This window comes from Excalfactoria chinensis, chromosome 6, assembly GCF_039878825.1.
Source record: "Excalfactoria chinensis isolate bCotChi1 chromosome 6, bCotChi1.hap2, whole genome shotgun sequence".
Classification (NCBI taxonomy): domain Eukaryota; kingdom Metazoa; phylum Chordata; class Aves; order Galliformes; family Phasianidae; genus Excalfactoria; species Excalfactoria chinensis.
Window position 1 is genome coordinate 15,123,627 of NC_092830.1, and position 18,783 is coordinate 15,142,409.

At 54.1% G+C, this 18,783-nt stretch overlaps 4 protein-coding genes across 5 annotated transcripts; 3 read left to right on the forward strand and 1 right to left on the reverse strand.

Annotated features, from left to right (window-relative positions):
- Positions 1-924: 924 nt before the first annotated feature.
- On the reverse strand, positions 925-2,555 carry EIF4EBP2 (eukaryotic translation initiation factor 4E binding protein 2). The gene is made up of 3 exons (XM_072340277.1): positions 2,395-2,555; positions 2,015-2,188; positions 925-1,941 (listed from the first exon to the last, which is right to left on the reverse strand). Exons 1-3 carry the CDS (start codon positions 2,531-2,533, stop codon positions 1,910-1,912), a joined length of 345 nt encoding a protein of 114 aa, XP_072196378.1. The 5' UTR covers positions 2,534-2,555; the 3' UTR covers positions 925-1,909.
- A 69-nt stretch (positions 2,556-2,624) lies between these two features.
- On the forward strand, positions 2,625-5,502 carry LRRC20 (leucine rich repeat containing 20). The gene is made up of 4 exons (XM_072340857.1): positions 2,625-2,980; positions 3,136-3,285; positions 3,680-3,847; positions 5,227-5,502. The coding sequence occupies exons 1-4, from the start codon at positions 2,899-2,901 to the stop codon at positions 5,376-5,378; spliced, it is 552 nt and encodes a 183-aa protein (XP_072196958.1). The 5' UTR covers positions 2,625-2,898; the 3' UTR covers positions 5,379-5,502.
- Positions 5,503-5,668: 166 nt separating this feature from the next.
- Positions 5,669-9,631, forward strand: NPFFR1 (neuropeptide FF receptor 1). Of its 2 annotated transcripts, XM_072339942.1 has the most exons (5): positions 6,079-6,188; positions 6,333-6,649; positions 7,084-7,374; positions 8,229-8,328; positions 8,644-9,631. In XM_072339942.1, the coding sequence occupies exons 2-5, from the start codon at positions 6,610-6,612 to the stop codon at positions 9,416-9,418; spliced, it is 1,206 nt and encodes a 401-aa protein (XP_072196043.1). In that variant the 5' UTR covers positions 6,079-6,188; positions 6,333-6,609; the 3' UTR covers positions 9,419-9,631. The 2 variants fall into 2 exon arrangements, with proteins under 2 accessions (XP_072196044.1, XP_072196043.1); XM_072339943.1 differs by lacking the exon at positions 6,333-6,649 and having other exon boundaries at positions 5,669-6,188; positions 8,644-9,626.
- Positions 9,632-10,448: 817 nt separating this feature from the next.
- PPA1 (inorganic pyrophosphatase 1) lies at positions 10,449-18,649 on the forward strand. The gene is made up of 11 exons (XM_072340670.1): positions 10,449-10,597; positions 10,743-10,807; positions 12,197-12,250; positions 12,675-12,794; positions 13,671-13,757; positions 14,038-14,164; positions 14,936-15,063; positions 16,070-16,155; positions 16,359-16,428; positions 17,330-17,369; positions 18,314-18,649. The coding sequence occupies exons 1-11, from the start codon at positions 10,534-10,536 to the stop codon at positions 18,343-18,345; spliced, it is 873 nt and encodes a 290-aa protein (XP_072196771.1). The 5' UTR covers positions 10,449-10,533; the 3' UTR covers positions 18,346-18,649.
- Positions 18,650-18,783: the final 134 nt, after the last annotated feature.

The window sequence follows — 18,783 nt, forward strand, 5'->3', positions numbered from 1 at the left end:
AGGAGCCTCATCTGAAGACCCGAAATGCCCCAGCCCTGCAGCAGGCACCGCCAACACGGCGCATAAATATTTACAGAAGCCCAACAGGCCAAGGAAAAAGGGAGAAGGAGCTGTCGGTGTCACCAGGAAGGAGGGGAAGGAATGTAAACGCAGCCCAGAGGCAGCCCGAAAATGGTAAAGTCTGGGGATCAGGGTGTGTGAGCAGCCCCAACACTATGGAGCACTGAGGGCTTATCCCCGCCTGCAGGAGCCTGAGCTTCACAGGCCCCAGCAACTCAGACACTGGCTGGAAATGTGAACCCACAGCGATGCCGTGCCCTGATGCTAAATGCAACTTCACACAAAGCTTGGGGCAAAAATGCATGTCGCACCAGCTTGTGGAATGGCTGGGAATGTGCAGTTTACTCAACAGTCACACTGCTATGGGGCACTGCTGCAAGCCTCTGGGTGAGATGCGGAACCCCAAAGCACCCCTTGCTCTCCTAAAGCTCAGAAAAGGAGGTGAAAACCCACGCTGGGCGGCTATCTGCCCTCCTTCCCTGCTCCAGCAAACCTTTTATCCTCTTCCTTCTATTAGTTTTCTTTTCCTTGGCTGAACAGGGTGACAGTGCAGGCCTCCGAAGCACCTTTCCACTGCGTCTGTCCCAGCATTGCACCTGGTCTTGGAAACCACCATCAGAAAAACAACATTTCGGATCTTTCTGGAACGGCTTTTTGACACAGCGCCTCACGGTCACGCCATCTGCCATCTCATGCCATCTGCCGGGACGTCCCCAGAGGGACTTTCCTTGGTAGCTCTCCAGCTGCACATCCAGGAACCTCCATGCCCTGCAGATGCTTCTGCCCTGCAAACATCCAGCTTTAGAAGAGCAGTCACCGCATGGATAAATGGGGCTAAGGCCAAAGAAACCCCACGCGTGTCGCTGTCGTAGAACCCAGATCTTTATTGACCTCACTGTAACAGCAACCACCGGTGGCAGATTTCTTCCTCCCGTGCAGGAGACAGGAAAACCAAAAAACCCACCGACAACCCTGAACAGCAGAGAAGCCGCCCCGAGATGCCGGGCACTCCTTGCTTTTCAGCCAGAATCCCGTTTAAAACAAAACAAAAAGAGAAAAATAATCAGTAGAAAGTCATAGAAACGTCGTAGAAAGCTGTAGAAAGTTCGCTTTGTCCTTGATTGGTTTTCTTTTCTTGGCTCGGAGAGCAGCTGTCCCGCAAGGCACTGCGTGGCTGATGGCCATCACCTTCCTCACACCACACTGTGTCCCCCGGCTGCTCCAGGGCCGCACCGGACCCCCGAGGGCCAATGTTTTAAGGAAAAATATATTTCTCTCTATATAACATATATATATCTGTGTGTGTGTCACAAGCACTCAGCCGCACGCACACCGTACTTCCACTCACACTCACTTGCTCACAGCGTCCCCCAAAGCACCCGGCGATGAAGCCCACCCCAAACCCCATGGCACAAACTGGGGTTTGAGGGAAGAGACGCTGCCGCTCGACCCTCTTTTCTCCCCATATTGTGGTTGTCCCTCTTTTTAGTACCAAAAAGTGGAAAGCTGAGGGCTCTGTGCCACGTGCGGCCCCATAGAAATTGGGAGCCCAGGTGCCAGAGGGGTCTAACCTGGACCCAAGAGTTTGCAGGGCACGGAGGTGCCGGTGCCTTCCCAGTGCCGTGGCTGCTGAAACTTCCCAAACTTCCCAGGGAAGGCCCGGGATGGGAGCCCTGTGGACAGCACCTCCATTTCCAGGCGCTGCTCCTTAAGACCAGTTAAGGGAAGGGGATGGAGTGGGGCGATGCGGTGAAAGACCCAAACGAAACGGGAGGGGAAAAAAAAAAACAACAACAAAACGACGGACCAATAAACGGGGCAATGGCGAAGGAGAGCGGCGGGCGCCCGGTCAGATGTCCATCTCGAACTGCGCGTCGTCCCCTGCAAGAGACACCAAGAGGAGCACGTGGGCATCCCACGGGTCGGGGACGCCCGGGAGGGGACGCCCGCTTACCGGCCACTGGCTTGCCGTCCTGATTGCTGGGGCTGGTGGGCTCGACCTTGGGCTCGTCGCCGGCCCCGGGGCTGGTGACGCCGGGGATGTCGGGCAGCTGGCACGGCGGGGTCTGCGCCATGGGCGAGTTACGGCGCTCCAGCAGGAACTTGCGGTCGTAGATGATGCGTGTGCCTGCGGCGGGAGGGCCGGGGGGACGCGTCCGTGTCACCCGTGCGCTCTCCCCCGCGGCGTGCCGCCCTTAGGGACACCCGCCGACCCCGTGCCCCCCCCCGCCCGCAGCCTCACCCCCTCCGGGCGGCACGGCCTAGCCTTCCTCCGGGGCCCAGCCGCGGGGAACGCTGCAACTCGGGGCGCCGCGCGGGGCTTCACGCGCTTACCTCCCGGCGTGGTGGAGAAGAGCGTGCCGCCGGGCGTGGTGCAGCAGCCGGGCGGCAGCGAAGCGGCGTCGCCGTGCGGCGCGGGGCGGGCGGGGATGGCGCGGCTCTGGCTGTGCTGGCGGCCGCCCGCCGACGCCATGGCCCCGCGCTATTGTCCCCGCGGGGCGGGGCCGCGCCATCCCCGCCCGCCGCCACACGTGGTCCGACGGGGAGGAGGGCGCCTGGCTCCCGGCCGGGGAACCGGGTTCGGCTCCCGCCGCGGGGAGCGGCGCCACGTGGCTCGGTCCGCACGGTTTTATCTCGGACGGGAGGCCGACGGAGAGCCCGAGCCCTCCCGGCCGCCCTACGCGAAGCCGCGCTCCCGCGGAGCCCCCCGTGGATCCCGCGGAGCGCTCCTCCCAACCCCCCGGCCGCCCCGGCAGAGCACATGTCCCAGCGCTTTATTTTTAGCAGCGGGGAACGCCGCCTCCGCCGCGCCCGCAGTGTCCCCCCCCGTCCGCCCCCATGCAGAGAAGGATGGGCGAGGCGGTGGCCCGCGTGGCCAGGAGGGTGAACGAGACGGTGGAGAGCCAAAGCGACACGCTGGGTAAGGACGCAGCCCCGGCGGGGTGCCGCGCTGCTCCGTCCCCGCACCACGTCGGGGTGCGGCGGGGCCCCTCCGTGCAGGAGGGCCGCGTGTTTGGCAGTCTGGGGCAGGGCGCCGTGCAGCTGCCCCCGCCGCTCACCCGGCTGTCCCCGCAGACCTGGCCGACTGCAAGCTGGTGTCTTTCCCCGCCGGCATCTACAAGGCGGTGCGCAGCGTCACGCAGGGCATCCACCGCATCTCGCTGGCTAACAACGAGCTGAAGGCTCTCGGCGCACGCTTCGCCACCACCTTCAGCCAGCTGCGAGGTAAGCGCGGCCGGCCTGCCGTCGCAGGACCGCCGAGGTTGGAAAAGCCCTCGGCTCACCCAGCCCACCCCCACCGTCCTACCGCACACGTGCCTCAGTGCCACATCCCACGGCTCTGGATCACAGTTGGTGGGGGGCTGCCGGCTCACGACAGGGGAGCTGGAGCGCAATGATCGTTAAGGTTCCTTCCAAGCCAAGCCATTCTATGATTCGGTGACACTCTCCAATACCTCGGCATCTTTTGTCTAGAGAGGAGACAGTTTGTCAGCACAACACCAGCCTAAGCACATCCATGTTACATACAGATTCTCACAGCAGCCCTGGCTCCCTGGAGGATTCCTCCACTGGGAGCTTTGCTGCACAGAATGGAGGGTCAGCTTTGTTCCTCTTCCAGAACTCAACCTGGAGGGCAACCTCCTGCACCGCCTGCCCCAGGAGCTGGGCTCCCTGCTGCACCTGCGCACCATCAACCTGGCCCACAATAAGTTCCGGCACTTTCCTGAGGCCCTGGCGGCTGCCCCTGCACTGGAGAGCATCAATCTGGAAGGGAACGAGATCGCAGGTGAGAGGGAGGGTGCTGGGGAGGAAAACTGGTGTGTGTGACCGTGTCCCTTCTCACCACCCCTCCGGGCTCCTCCGCTTGATGGCTCATGGCTGTATGGTCTGGGACCACAATGGAGTCCACTCTAGAGCCTCAAAGGCTGAGCTTTCTGGATGATTTATGAGCTTTTATTTACATTTACCTCTTCTTCCCTGTGCACAGCAGCAAAGGAGAGTTGAGGAGAACCCATTAGCATGAGCTTAGCCAGCACACATCTTCATTTACCTTGATGGCCATGCAGGCTTTGAACCCTCTGCCCACTGCTGCGGCTGGTAGAAGACCGGCATCATCTCTGTGTCTTTGGAGATGATGCTGAAGCATCTGAAAGCTCATCCTCATGCTGTTATCTAGCAACCTGCAGCCAGCATACCATGTCTGAGTGGTGTGGGGATGAAGGTGGTTTGTCCACCTTTTATGACTCAGGACCCAGGTCTCGCCACTCAGTTCCATAACAAACTGAGAATCCTGCTCTGGATAAAAGCATGGCAGTCTACAGAAGGTGGATGGAGGTTGATTGGTGGTGGCTTTGCAGCACCAGGTTTTGATGCTGCCATCCCAACCACACGTGGTTCCTGGTTCTGCCCGTTCACTTCTGCTGCACTGGAGACAAAGCTGCTCTCCGGGCCAAGCCAGGTTCAAGATATCTGCCTCAGGGCTCTCAGTCTTCTGGGGGACGCTGAAGCACAGCGGGTGATGTTCTCTAGGGAAATGGGAGGATGAGCACATCGATTAGTGCCTGCCTGCAGCCCTGGGCTCCGGAAGAAGCCCTTCAGTGCTGCCTGCCACCCCTTTCATCTCAAGGAGCTCTTAACCTGCAGAGTAGTGATGCATATATTAACGTCAGGGCTCTTAACCCTTTCCCTGCTCCTTGCAGTGATACCACAGCATTATCTTTCATGCTTAAGGCTGATGTCACCACGCAGCTGCACACTCCCCGGTTGGAACACCGTTGGTTTCCTCCGATGCCTGCTGGTTCCCCAGCAGCCTTTCATCCCAGCTAGCTGGATTTTTTTTTACTGTTATTATTATATTCTAATCAGAGGAAAATCACTGATGGCTTTAATTGTGAAAGAGGCTTCTTGTTTTCTTTCTTGCTGTGTTTTAATGCCTATTTTCTCCTTTCCACCCGTTCTGCTTGGGAAAGCAGGGCAGGGAGAGAGAGAAGCAGGCAGCAGGGTGCAGGCTGCTGCTGCTCCTTGCTGCCTATGCTAATTGCCATGAGCAGCATTGGGCTTTGCAGCTGCATTTAACCTGTTCGATTTTTATTTTGTTTGTTTGTTTGTTTAAAATAAAAACACCCTTCCCTCCCCAAATCCTGTTCCCTTTGTTCTCCCTTGCAGAGGTGCCAACAGAGGCTCTGGCCACCATGTCCTCGCTGAGGAGCCTCAACCTGCGTGCCAACCCTGTGTGCCCTGCTGTACGCCTGCTCGTCCGGCCCCTGGTCCCCTTCGAGCTGCTGCTGTCACCTGAGGGCAATGTCCCCACAGCCTGACGTGTCCCTGCTGCCCGGCGCCCGGAGGAGTGCACACTGGCCCTGGAGCTCCCCATGGCTTCCAGCTGCTGGCACGATGTGCCCACTGCCTGATTAAATGTGTTATGTGCACTGTGTTCCCTGCATTGATGGATTATTTGTTGCCAGCAATGGGCTGGAAGGAGCCTGAGTCCCCACAGAGTCCCCGCGATGGGTGCATGTGCATATATGTGTTCAGGCTGCAAAGAGGGTGCCAAGGGGCTGCTGGGATGTTGCCGAGAGGATGCTGGGGGGCTGTAGGGGGTGCTGGGGGACTCTGAACAGGATGCAGGGGGGTCACAGGAGGGTGCTGCAGGGCGTTTAGGAGGACCTTTAGCTCCCAGGCACTGGAATGTAGCACGGAAAGCTTTTCCTGCATACTGTGCCAGGAGGAAGCACGCCGGAGGATTCCCCCAAGGGGCCGTGGGATGCCCACCACCACGCAGGGCAGCATGTGACTTCTGGACCTGCCTTGCCCTACACACCCAGGTGTGACAGTGGGGGGGGGGGGGGCAAGGGGACCCGAGCAGCCAGATGAACGCATCTGCAGCGCTGGGGGCGAGCAGAGCTGCTCCGGCTCCGTCACCGCTGAGCCGCCTGTGGGTACCCCGGTATCCATGGCAATGGGAGGATGCTCCCCCCTCCCTTTCCCCTCCCCGAGCTGCTGCCGCATCCGCAAGCAGCGGTGACGGCGGCACAGGAGCAATGCTCAGCGGCGGGGACCCCCGGCTGGAGGACACCTTCTTCCCCATCTCCCGATGCAGGCGCTGCGGCACCCGGAGCCAAGCGGGGGTGAGTCACAAAGCAGAAATCTCTTTTCCTCTCATTGCGGTTTTTCCTTCCCCATCGACCCGGGGGTGTCCCCACCGCCGAGGAGTGTGAGGAGGACACGTCCCCATCCGGCGCAGAGCCTTTTATTCTCACCTCTCCTTCCAGTTCCCTCTCGGAGAATCCTCTAATTTCTCACCCGACAATGCTGCAAGGGATTGCAGCCCGCGGTGATAAAGTCAGGCAAAGTTTTGGGCTTCATATAGGTATCAGGCAGTGCCGCTGAGGGCTCTGCTGCTGCCCAGTCCAACGTTTCCCTTTTCCTGCCTGAAAACTGCAGCCAATGAGCATGCAGGGTGAGTCTCCCCCCTGCTCAGCAGCCTCCCACATCCTTGCCGGGGACCGGTGCGCGGATCTGCTCCCCCAGTAGGTCTGCAGCAGCAAAATGACGTTCCCCCATCCAGCAGGAGCTCTCCTGGCCGCAGGTAATAATAATAACTATGTATAATTAAGGCTGCATGTGGAAGAACAGTACAGGGGGTCCTCCTTCCCAGACTCTCCGCATGCTCCTGTACCGACTGCGTGGGAGTCCACACAGATGCATCTCCTGCATGGTCTGAGCAGTGTAGTGCAGCAGGAGATGGACTTCTCACCATGCCCTGCTTTCCTTGCATGATCCCTAGGAAAACCCCATGAGAACAAGATGCCTGCTGGCCTTCTTTAACCACTGATCAAAAATTAATTTGGAGCTTTGAGGAACATCCACAGCACAGATGATCCCACCTGATGAACAAACCCAGCCCCACGTGCTGGAGCTAGAGTCATGGCAGGGACTCCTCACCTCCGAGGGCATTAGGAAAAGAAGGGAACTATTACTTCATCCCCTTCCATTTTCATTTTTCTGCTTTCCCTTCCTTAGACACCTTCAATGGCAGCTGGGATAATGCCAGTGAGAGCCACATCCTGAAGGAAAACTACACCTTCTTGGCATACTACCAGCACTCCTCGCCCGTGGCTGTGATGTTCATCCTAGCCTACACCTTCATCTTCCTCATGTGCATGATTGGCAACATCCTGGTGTGCTTCATCGTGGTGAAGAACCGCCAGATGCGGACGGTCACTAACATGTTCATCCTCAACCTTGCAATCAGCGACCTGCTGGTGGGCATCTTCTGCATGCCTACAACTCTGGTGGACAACCTCATCACGGGTGAGCAGGGCACGGGGCGAGACGTGATGGGGAAGGGAAGTGTTGGAAGACACCCACCCACCTTCTCCTTGCTCTCCCTAGGAGGCTGCTTCCAAAACTCTCTCCCATTTTTTGTGCTGAGTTCAAGGAGGGTGGCAGGTGGGCATTCAGCCATATCTGATGGAGGCTCAAAGCCGTAATGCTGCTTTCCATTATATTGAGTGAAACAAGCCACAGCCAGGGCAGAGTATTTATGTATTGATTGCCACGTGCAATTTATTAATTGTGGCCCCAGTCCCAGGCAAGGCAGGGCGTCACATCTTCCTGTTTCCAAGGGGCCACAGAGTCTTTTTTCACTACACCATGTTTCAAAGGTAAAAAGGGGTTTATAGCATTGTGGCCCTATGATGTCATCTGTGTCCCAATGCTGTGCCACACCTGCACCTTAGCAGGGAAAACAAATTAAAGCCCAGAGGAACGAGGACCTAAAGGTCAGTCCCTCCGATAACAGCTGGAGTCCAACAGAAACGCAGAAGAAAGGGCAAGGGTGAGTATTTGTGATATCACCTCGCTCTTTAACCTTCTGGAAAGTGTAATGCAAACCTTTCTTCTTTTTTCTTTTTTTTTTTCCTTTTTTCTTTTTTTTTTTTTTTTTTTTTTTGTATGCTGAAGTCCATGTTTGTATGAATAACAAGAAAAAAAATACAGCTTCCCCTGCTTAGGACCAGGATTTACCATCACATGGTGGATGGGGACATCTAGAGGGAGCTGCTTGTGGATGTTGATGAGGCAAATGTTCATTCTCAGGGTTGATGTGGGTAGACATGGGGACAGTGGCCAGCCCACTATCCCCAACACTCCCTCTGTGTTTGCAGGGTGGCCTTTTGATAATGCCATGTGCAAAATGAGTGGCTTGGTACAGGGCATGTCTGTCTCCGCCTCTGTTTTCACGCTGGTGGCTATCGCAGTGGAGAGGTATGTTGGGATGGGGGGATCCTGACACCTCATCCTGCATGGTGTTTGGGCAACTCCCAGTGCATGTAACACTCCAGTCCCACCATTGGGTGCTGGCCACCTTCCTTCCTTTGGGGTATCCCATTGTGGGCATGGCCCTCTTCCCAAGCTTGGACACCATGCAGCACCACATCCCCACTCTCTTCACCTCCCAGTATGCCCACAAAGATGTGGTGATGGTGAACAGGAAACTCAAAGGGCCTCCAGGTCAAAGCCATGCTAATGCAGCTGGCCACCTCTGTGAGGTGTGACAAGGAGGTCCCACCAACCCCACAGGTTTCGCTGCATCGTCCACCCCTTCCGGCAGAAGCTGACGCTGAGGAAAGCCCTGGTGACCATTGCCATCATCTGGGTGCTGGCCCTGCTCATCATGTGCCCCTCCGCCATCACCCTAACTGTCACCAGGGAGGAGCACCACTTCATGGTGGATACCTACAACAACTCCTACCCCCTCTACTCCTGCTGGGAGGCCTGGCCCGAGACAGAGATGAGGAAGATCTACACTACCGTCCTCTTTTCTCACATCTACGTGGCACCCCTCGCCCTCATTGTCATCATGTATGCCCGCATTGCCTTCAAGCTCTTCAAGTCAGCAGCTCCCACCCACAGCACCCGGCCTGAGGAGCCCGAGGGGAGGAAGGTGTCCCGTAGGAAGGCAAAGGTCATCAACATGCTCATCATCATGGCCCTTTTCTTCACCCTCTCCTGGCTGCCCCTCTGGACACTGATGCTGCTAACAGACTACGGGCACCTCAGCGAGCACCAGCTGCACCTGATCACCGGCTACGTCTTTCCCTTTGCCCACTGGCTGGCTTTCTTCAACAGCAGTGCCAACCCCATCATCTATGGCTACTTCAATGAGAACTTCCGACGGGGCTTCCAGGAGGCCTTCAGGGCCCCTTTCTGCTTGCCACCATGCCGGCAGCACCGTGGGCCCTATGGTGCCCGCAACCGTGTCTTCACTCAGCCCCAGGCCAGTGACTCTCCCCCGCACTCAGAATCAAGGCCACTGGCATCCCGACGGGCTGGCATCCCTGCGTGGAATGGCTGAGCAGCTGAGGCCACCAGCTTGCCTGATAGATGTGGGTCTAGGTGGGGACCTCGTGGATGGCACTGTGGTAGGGTGGAAACCCTATATCATTGTGAGTTCGGGGTCTTGATGTGATGATCAGTGAGTGTCCAACCTAAGGGCTTGTTGGGAGTGGAGGGGAATGGGGGTTTGTAATGTCACTGAAATAAAGGCACAACCTGCTGATGTCATGTCTCCAAGTCCTCTGTTTTCCCAGCCCATGTCAACCATTATGGGGTGCACAGCCGTGGGAGAGAAGATCCATGTGTGGGCTGTTCCATACTATCCTGGGCCATGCCCAGAGAAACTACATCATGTTGTGGCCCTGTGGTGCCATGCTAAACTAGGCCATACCATGCCATGCTGCTGTGGTCCTACTGGACTGTGCAATGCTCTTGTGGCCCTGGTGGACCATGCAGTTTTGGCCAGTGACCACACCACATTGTTGTGGCCATGCTGGACTCAAGCACATGGTTGAGCCATTGGTAGACCATGCCACCCCATGCTGCCATGGCCACACGGTGCTGTGCCATGCTGAATTGTGGCACCCACACTGTTGTGACCAGGCAGTGCCACCCTGCCATCCCACCCCATGCTGTTGTGGCTATGCTGGATTATGCCATTCTATGGCAGACCTTGGTGGACCACACCACTCCATGCCATTGTGGCCACGTGGTGCCACACTGCAGTGTGACCACGCGACATCATGCCAGGGTGGACCACATGCTGCAAGCCAACACAGCACACAACACACACCGCAACAGCGTGGCACACCACCCACTCCCTGCCGGCTCACACCGCTCTGCAATCACACGACACCCCGCGCCACGTCACGCTACCGCACAGACACAAGGCAGGATGACGGCCCTTAGCGCCTGCGCAGTCGGCCCGGGGGCGGGGCTCTACAATTAGGGGGTGGGGCTAGATGGGAAGGGGGCGTGGCTAGATGTGAAGGGGGCGTGGCTATGGGCTGGATGGGACGGGGTTGGCACTGGTGGGCGTGGCTATGGGCACGGGGGCGTGGTTATCGGCCGAGGGGGGGTTGCGGGCAGCGGCGCCTGCGCAGTGAGGCGAGCAGGCAGCGGGAGCGTGGTGCAATGGCGGGGTACAGCGTGGAGGAGCGCGCTGCGCCGCACAGCCTGGAGTACCGCCTGTTCTTCAGTGAGTGCGGCTGGCACCACAGCCCGGCTCCTTCTGTCCCCTCTCTCATCCTGTCCTATCCCCCCCTCGCCCCCCGGGGCGCTCACCTCGGACAGACCCCAGGCACGAGGGGCTGCCCCGCTGAGCGCCGCGCTTTGCCTTGCAGAGGATGCGTCCGGGCGGTACATCTCCCCCTTCCACGACATCCCGCTGTACGCGGACGCCGGCAAGGTGAGAGCGCCGCTGGGGTTTGGAGGTAGGAGGTGGTTATGAGGAAGGCATGGGGGCCGCAGAGCGGAGGGCACCCTCCAGAGAGCAGTTGGAGTCGCCCCGACGTTGTTTTTGGCTCGGAGGAGAAGAGGCGTTCTGCCATCCTGGACAGCGATGTGCTGGTGTTTAGAAGCAGATGCCGTGCCCAAAAGGTCCAAAAGAGCAGGAAAATGTGGTGCTGCGCTCTGCAGGTGCTGGTGGAGCGGAACAGGGTGGTTACAGGAGTGCTGCCCGCGGGCTGTTAGGCTGCGCAGGGATGTTTCTCACTGGGCAGGTTGGATGGCAGCACCGGGCTGTTTCGCGGTGTCTCAGCTCCCGATCTTTCTCTGCAGACTGGTAAGCTAGAGAGGATTAGCACAGGGAGCTTTTCCAGCCGTGGGCTGGGAGGTGCTGACCTCATCCGTGCGTCCTGTCTGAGGGACTGACCTTGGGCTGCCCACTGGGTGTCTCACCCGGAACCAGGTCCGTAGCTTGAAGCAGCAGGACTGGGGGAGAGGCGTGCAGAGCCCCAAGCATCCTCTACCTGCACAGCCACCTCTTCCTTCCCTGCAGCTATGCATAAGCAAAACTAATACATATCCACTTACATTTTAATTACATGTGGGAAGTGACCCTCTGCAATTAAGGGTATGCAGTGAACTTGTTAGGAAGGGGTGTGAGCAAAGTCGATGACATAATAGTGCTCGTTACACAATAGCAATCTAATTATGGTGCGATATTGCCTCTCTGGTATTACCTTTGCAATGCTAATACTGCTTAACCTGGGAATTAGAAGCCTTGTGGGTGCTAAGGAGTAAGGTTTGACTGTTTGTTAAAAGCCGTAATCTCTTCTGATAGCAAATGTCAAGGTTCAAGTATGAAACTGCTCTTTTTTTCTGAGGAAGAAGGGACTGAGTCCTCTCAGCACAGCTAGAGGCAGGACTCACCCATACGTGAGATGCTGCACTGCATGGCTCTGTGTTGCTCCCAACAACCCTGTCCCTTCACCCCTTGACCCAGAAGGTCTCCTCTTGTGAGAGGAGGAGGCTCAGACACCTGGGAAGTAATGTAAGCCTGAGCATTGCACCCATGCAGCTGTCACTGATCCACCTAAGTTTCCTGTTCTGCAGAAATGTGGTGCAGACCTTTCATCTAGTGCCATCTCTGAACACCCACAATCTAGGTTATCTTCATGGGATTAAGACCTGAGTGATGATGCAAGGGACTGGACTGCAGGACATCTATCAAGAGTGTCAATATTGGCACTAGGGGAAAAAAAGCACACAGTTGTGTTTTTCACATTTAGATACGCCCTACCTTGAAGTGTGGTATTGAAGTTCCGTCTGTTCACTGATGTTTTGCTTTCTTCAGAACGTGTTCAACATGGTTGTGGAAGTACCTCGATGGACAAATGCTAAAATGGAGGTAACTGTATTGCAACTCCAGGCTGAAGCGCTTGAGCTGAACAGACTGCCAACCCCAAGCTTTGCATGCTCTCCCTTTCTCTCTTCTGCCTTCCAAGAAGGAGCATTCGTGGCTCTGTAATTTGAAAGCTGACAATCCAGCCCTGATAAATAAGGCCTTTCAGATCCTGCTGTGCTGTAGGACAGGCTGAGTCTTGTAGAAGCTGGAATAATTCAGTGTTCTTCTGACAGGTGTGAATGCTGAGTGTGGTTCTGTTGCTGGTAAGCCTGCTGGAGGCTCTGTCCCAGGAGGGGCAGTGGGAAATGGTGCCTGCCTCAGCGTGGGCTCCGGGCCCTGCAGCCTGTGGGTTAGAGCCAGCTTCGTGGAAAAAGCCACCACTTTCCTAGAAAGCCAAATACAGAGATTTATGTAACTTCTCTTTCAGATTGCAACAAAGGATCCCTTAAACCCTATTAAGCAAGATGTGAAGAAGGGAAAACTGCGCTATGTAGCTAACGTGTTTCCTCACAAGGGTTATATCTGGAATTACGGCGCTATCCCACAGGTAGTGGATGCAGCTCGCTCTTTGGGTGGGGAGGGGCTATGACTATGTATGTCTCTGGTGATACCATTCCATGGGTGAGCAGACTCTGAAGCAGAACGCTGCAATTGCACCTATAATCCTGCTAATGAGGAGAACCTGTCAAGAGAGCAGCGACGTTTGCAGGTAGAAATCTCTGGAGGCAGGCACGTAGCTAGCACGGTAAAGAAGCTGCTGAAAACAACAAGCTGTTGTGATAACAAGCAGTTGGCTGCACCATTCCTCACCTTGGCTTTGGCTATAGAAGCCTGCGTTCACCTTTGGGCTCGGGATGTGGTTTTCAGAGGCTCAGCTCTAGCACCTCCTGGAGCCTTGTTGTCTCTCTTCAGTCACTTGCTGCTCCTGCTGAGATGCAGAAGGACAAGGGGTAGCATAGGGTGTGGGACTCCTGTTCCTACTTCTGTTCCACTGCCTTCAGTTGCTTAACTGAAAGGAAGCAATTCAACCTCTGCTATCTGGAGTTCAGGAAATTTCTGTTAAGAAATGAATAGGGAGAGGAACAAGCAGGAAGTCAGATAATTAAGTATTCTTTATAGATGTGAACTTCACCTTTATGTGGCTGTTTAACTTGAGATGAAGTCAGAAAAGTTGTTATCGAGGGTTCGTCAGTGGAAAGGACCAGTTTGCCTTTGGCAGGATAAGAACTTAACTTGGATTGAAACCACATTTACAGACAACCATAAAACTGTAATGCAATCGCTAGATGTAAAAATGAGTGTGAGGCAGGCCATGATCTGTATCTTCAAGGCAATTGCATGCATGAAGTAAACCTGCCTTTTGCTTCTTCTGGAGTTCAGCATAAGGAGAGAATTGCTTTTGGTTTTTTTTCCTTTGCTGTAGACTTGGGAAGACCCAGGCCATAAGGATGAAAACACTGGCTGCTGTGGAGACAATGATCCAATTGACGTGTGTGAAATTGGAAGCAAGGTAATGCGTTCCACAGGGTAACTGTAATTAGTGTCTCTGAAGTCAATTGTTCAGAGTCATTATTCATTTCTTGCCACCTGTATCTTAAGAACATGATGTTTATCCTCTGCTGTCTCTGGAGATTGTTGATGAGATCTTACAGTGCGAGCCCCATGAGCTTAGGCTCGTGAGCTGCTGATAAGGGACAGTTGCCTTTGACTACTTGCTGCACCCTGACAACTTGTACCAGCTCCGTTGTGCATTCCTTGGATATGTACAGAGTAGTCCTGTGTCCTTGTAGGTCTGCTCACGAGGAGAAGTGATCAAAGTGAAGGTGCTAGGCACGCTGGCACTGATTGATGAGGGAGAGACAGACTGGAAGATAATTGCTATCAACGCTGAAGACCCAGAAGCAGAAAACTATAACGGTAGGGAGGAATGTGTTTAATCCTTCACTTCCTGCCTTGAGTGTTTTCAGGAGGCTTTTGGGTCAGTATTTGGATGGATGCAACACAAACCACAGCAGCAGAATGGGATGTTAAGCTCTAGCAAAACGTCACACTATTTACACAAATTAAGACCTTTACATAGCAGGGTGTAATGCTGTAATGTGATGGAAAGTGTAGCAATGATAGTAGAGTGGCACAATCCTAGGCTGCAGCAAATAAGGAGCCCAAACACAGCAGCTACGGATGCAAAAACAAAGGAAGAAAAACTGCTTACCTTTAGAAGGCCTCAGGTACACAGGGCTCTTCAGAGAGATGTCCTCACCTCCACTGCCAACCCTTAAATGGGGTCTGGGAAGGGGTGGATGATGGCTCCACGCCTTCCAGGCACTCAGCTGTATTGCACACACCTGAGCTCCACTGGGTGGGCCCTGCCTTCCCACCAGGTGCTCAGTCACTGGTTCTGACCTTGAATTAGCATTTCCAGTACACAGGGTATCCCAAAGAAAAAGGTGTCCTGTGAGTGGGAGAGTTGTCCAGCAAGTCTTGCATCAAAGCTGTTTAAATGTGTCAATGTGACTTTGTTCTGAGAATGAAACACCAAGTTCCCTCTCCATGCGCAGGCACTGAGGTTGTATTTGTGTTGAAAACTGTCTGGGATGGTGCTAGGGCTATGTCAGGAGCTCAGAAGACTGGGACGGTGGCAGAGTAACTTCTGTTGGATCTGGCTGACCAACCTTTCTCCCTGGCCAGATATCAATGATGTCAGAAGGCTGAAGCCTGGATACTTAGAAGCTACGGTGGACTGGTTTAGAAGATACAAAGTACCTGATGGAAAGCCAGAAAACCAGTTTGCTTTTAATGGAGAATTTAAAGATAAGGTAGGGTCAGCATTCTTTGTGACTGTGAACAGACAAAGATATGCTGCCTAAAATCTGAGCTTCGGTGGCACGAGAATGTGAGTGAGTAGTTGCTGACAGAGTGGGTTTCCATGGGGCCAGAGGATAGCTGCCTTCATTCTTCCTGCTGTTCTCCTGCCCAGCGTTCTACTTGTTTCTGGGCTGATGCTTGAGGAAATACTAGGAGAAGAAGCACAGGATTGTTGCCCTGCTACTGTTGTATACATTAGTCTGTCTTCTAGGTGATGTTTATATGAGATCACTTCAGATCAGGCGTCTGCATATCAGAACAAGAACAGAAAACATGGGGTTTATTTGCTCCTAACTGGAGCAAAGGGTGTATGATGTCACTCTTTGACTTGCAATAGGCTGCAGTGGAAGGAAGCCAGGAAAGAAGAGAGGCAAACTTGGGAGTTAATGTTTCATCATTTCAGGCCTAAAGAGCAAAGCTCATCAGGTGCTCCCTCCTTCCCTTTGAGAAAGGGCTCTGCCTCAGCAGCATGATCCCTTAGTCTTCGTTTCTTCTCTGTGTGTAGTCAAGTAACTTCCTGCACCTGAATGAGAACTCTTAACTCCTTGTGTCAGGTTGTCCTCAGCAAGGGCAAAACTGGAATCAAGGCAGAAGGTAGCAACAAGGGTCCTTGCACACGCTGCTACAGTGTTTTACTTGGCTTTGTATTGTGTCAAACAAGGATATTTACTGCTGGCCTTCATGCTGGGACAATTGCGTGTGCTTCCATCTCCAGTTAACGCTGGAGTATATACTAGTGCTTTTAAGGAAAAAAGCTGAGGTATGCTTGGAAGCAGACTCCTTTTCAAACAGTTACGAGCCTAGATTAGCCGTGCATCTCCTCCTGTTGATAGGTACAGCTGTTGAATGATCCACCCGGACCGGTGGGAGGCCATTTATTGCATGGAGCTCAGAGTCTAGAGAAAATGATTGAGTGCTTATGCCTAATGCAATGTTTGTTCTCATCTTCAACTTTAGGACTTTGCAGTGAACGTTATCCAAAGCACTCATGAACACTGGAAAGCTTTGATAGCTAAAAAAACTGACGGAGGAGAGATCAGCTGGTAGGTTAATGCTTCTGTTGCTATGCTCTCTTTTCTCAGAAGCAACAATAAATTTCCATCTATTGACATACTTTCTGTTAGCTGCTCACTGTCTCTACAGGCAACTAGGCAGCTACAATAATGATTCCTGGTATTCTATCAACTGATGCTCTTCTGGGATAGACTTGATTTCTCTGTACTCACAAGCAACCCTTCTCTTCCAGCACAAACGTGACGGTCTCAGGCAGCCCCTTCTGCTGTAGTCAAGAGTGTGCAAAAGCTACTGTGGATGCAGTAAGTACAAATGGAAGTGTCCTATCCCCAGTGTCAGTGTTAGGCAAGACGGACTGATTTGTGTGGTACCATAAACCTTCATCTGTGTGCGAATGGCACTCTGTGTGCTCAGAAAATTCTGGATGACTGAACGCAGCATCTGCTTCTGGTTAAATAAGATGGACGTGGAGCAAGTCAGACATTCTTCCAGAGGCTTCTTCTCACCCTTAGTCATCTGGGAGGGGAATCCAAACCAGGCTTTGTGTGAAGGGCTGCATTTCTGACCCACAGCTTCACTGTCAGCTGCACAGTGCGTGCTTAAGTATTTGACCTTTCACAAGCTTCACAGAACGGGTCACGCTTTGAGATGAGAGAGCCTAATTTCTGAGAGACTCACAGCCAGGGATCCTGCATTTTTTGCAAAGAAAAGCTTGATGTTCCCAGTTTCAGTACCATTATTCCAGGTCAGGACTCAACTGAAGCTCCCTAGGCTTATGAAATACATCAGCAACTCGAGAACAGTTAGAGGGGCAGCAAGATTAAAACAGATTTTGTTTCAGTGCATGGAAACACAACTGAAAATGATAATCTCTCCTTAGATTTCTGTTATGGTCACCTACTTAGCTCTTGGTTTGAAGGATTTGCGTCATCTAGCCCTGCAGTATGAGCAGGGCAAACATCTACCTAAAGCAAAGCACTGCCGGCCTAGAGGAGGCTGTGCAATGGCCTTGGTCAGTTGAACATGAACTTGTGCGTTCCTTTATAGCTGGCCAGCCCTGGCTGCCACAAATTTATGTGGCTCATGTCTAGAACTGTGCTTAGAAGAGATTTCTTAGAAGAGATTCGCACAGCCCAAAGCGATCTCTTGTGAGGTTAAGTCTGCACTAACAGCTGCTGTCTGCTCTTCCACTTCTCATTTCAGGCACCACCGTGTAAAGCTGCCAACCCAATCCCACCTGAAGGTAAGTTCCCAAACTCACCTTGCGTTCTGATACAGGGTGAGGACTTCCTCAGGGAAACTGTCAGTAAAAAAAGGAGGATCGAGACTGACAGCTACAGGCCTCGTCAAACCTGTCTTGTCTCAGTAATGCTGTTCAGTTGCCACATCATTTGTACTGAGGCCTTACTTCCTTACTGTGGTACGTGAGGCTGGGATGTGAGCAGGGGATCTGGGATGCCACTTCACTGTGGAGGCAGTTTGATCTGTAGCAGTCCCTTAGTGCTGGAAGAAGAACGCTTCAGAGGACTGAAGTGAATTGGTAACAGCAGCATTTTTGCTACTTCCTCCCAAGCGGGGTTTCATCAGTGTCATCAGTCCAGGTGAAGTGAGGATGGGAAGCACTTCATCTCCATGAAGAGGGTTAGAAAATGGCCATGAGTGCAGTGCTTCAGCTGCTGCTGACAGAGGCTCTGTCACTAAGCAAGTAGCAGCTGCAAGCTGGTAGGTTTTCTGCATGTCAGGACCTGGTCTGTTGCGCAGCACACAGCTCCGTAGGAAAATGACAACTGCGGGACAACTCCTGGGCCCAGCTGAGTCAGATGGGTGCGAGAGAAGCTGTGCTGCCAGCCCCTTGGCAGGGCCATGCGGCTGCTTCTCACGGCTTGCTGGCTTCCTCAGGGCATCACTGCATGTAGGGCATGTGATGCAACTGGCAGGAGCTTGTGCAAAGCACTGAGCTGGAGGTGATGTGTATAGCACCATGGAAGCCAGCTTTTGGGCCAGCCCACACTTGAGAGGGCTTTTCCAGCCTTAATGATTCATCTCAGATCGCTTCATCACCACCTCCTTTCAGGAGCCGTAGCGAGTGATGAGGTCTCCCCCAAACCTGCTGTGCTCCAGACTGAACCATCCCGGTTCTTGCAGTGGCCACACAGGACTAACCCTGCTTTGTTCTGCCCCGTGCAGTTGACAGGTGGTTCTATTACCAGAAGAACTGAAGGCAGAGGTTGCCCGGTGAGGCAGCTGCACCCTTCGCATCCCAGAGTCACCACGTGCAGGAGTAGCCCAGAAGAATAGTGCTGTGACAAGGCGCTGTGACTTACACCAATTAGAACTGCCTGTCTAACCGTGACGCCTGGTATATTGGGGCTTGTGGAGGCTAGAAGGTATCTTGTAAATCAGAAGCTGCTGCTTGTGCGTGGTCTCCTGGTGCGTCTGTAACTGTCAGCACCCACACAGCGTTATGTACAGAGGTTCACCCAGTGCTGGATGTTAGAAATAAAACTACTGAGCTCTCCGCTGTGTGCTGTGCTCCTTTCCCTGCTCTGAGCATCTCGCTACTCTCCGGCGGTGGTTGGTGGCGTCAAGCAGCCGCTGGCGGGACTCGAACCCGCGCTCCCACATCTCGGTGGGCGGGCTCCGCTTGCGGCATGGCG

What these genes read in the sequence shown, in the direction of transcription:
- EIF4EBP2 (XM_072340277.1), bottom strand. Translation starts at nt 2,533, where the DNA reads ATGGCGTCGGCGGGCGGCCGCCAGCACAGCCAGAGCCGCGCCATCCCC. An exon ending in CTTCTCCACCACGCCGGGAG is followed by an intron (nt 2,189 to 2,394) that starts GTAAGCGCGTGA and finishes CTCCCGCCGCAG; the next exon opens with GCACACGCATCATCTACGAC. An exon ending in GGACGGCAAGCCAGTGGCCG is followed by an intron (nt 1,942 to 2,014) that starts GTAAGCGGGCGT and finishes TGTCTCTTGCAG; the next exon opens with GGGACGACGCGCAGTTCGAG.
- LRRC20 (XM_072340857.1), top strand. Translation starts at nt 2,899, where the DNA reads ATGCAGAGAAGGATGGGCGAGGCGGTGGCCCGCGTGGCCAGGAGGGTG. An exon ending in CACCTTCAGCCAGCTGCGAG is followed by an intron (nt 3,286 to 3,679) that starts GTAAGCGCGGCC and finishes TTCCTCTTCCAG; the next exon opens with AACTCAACCTGGAGGGCAAC. An exon ending in GGAAGGGAACGAGATCGCAG is followed by an intron (nt 3,848 to 5,226) that starts GTGAGAGGGAGG and finishes TCTCCCTTGCAG; the next exon opens with AGGTGCCAACAGAGGCTCTG.
- NPFFR1 (XM_072339942.1), top strand. Translation starts at nt 6,610, where the DNA reads ATGACGTTCCCCCATCCAGCAGGAGCTCTCCTGGCCGCAG. An exon ending in GGTGGACAACCTCATCACGG is followed by an intron (nt 7,375 to 8,228) that starts GTGAGCAGGGCA and finishes CTGTGTTTGCAG; the next exon opens with GGTGGCCTTTTGATAATGCC. An exon ending in GTGGCTATCGCAGTGGAGAG is followed by an intron (nt 8,329 to 8,643) that starts GTATGTTGGGAT and finishes CCAACCCCACAG; the next exon opens with GTTTCGCTGCATCGTCCACC.
- PPA1 (XM_072340670.1), top strand. Translation starts at nt 10,534, where the DNA reads ATGGCGGGGTACAGCGTGGAGGAGCGCGCTGCGCCGCACAGCCTGGAG. An exon ending in GGAGTACCGCCTGTTCTTCA is followed by an intron (nt 10,598 to 10,742) that starts GTGAGTGCGGCT and finishes TTTGCCTTGCAG; the next exon opens with AGGATGCGTCCGGGCGGTAC. An exon ending in ATTACGGCGCTATCCCACAG is followed by an intron (nt 12,795 to 13,670) that starts GTAGTGGATGCA and finishes CCTTTGCTGTAG; the next exon opens with ACTTGGGAAGACCCAGGCCA.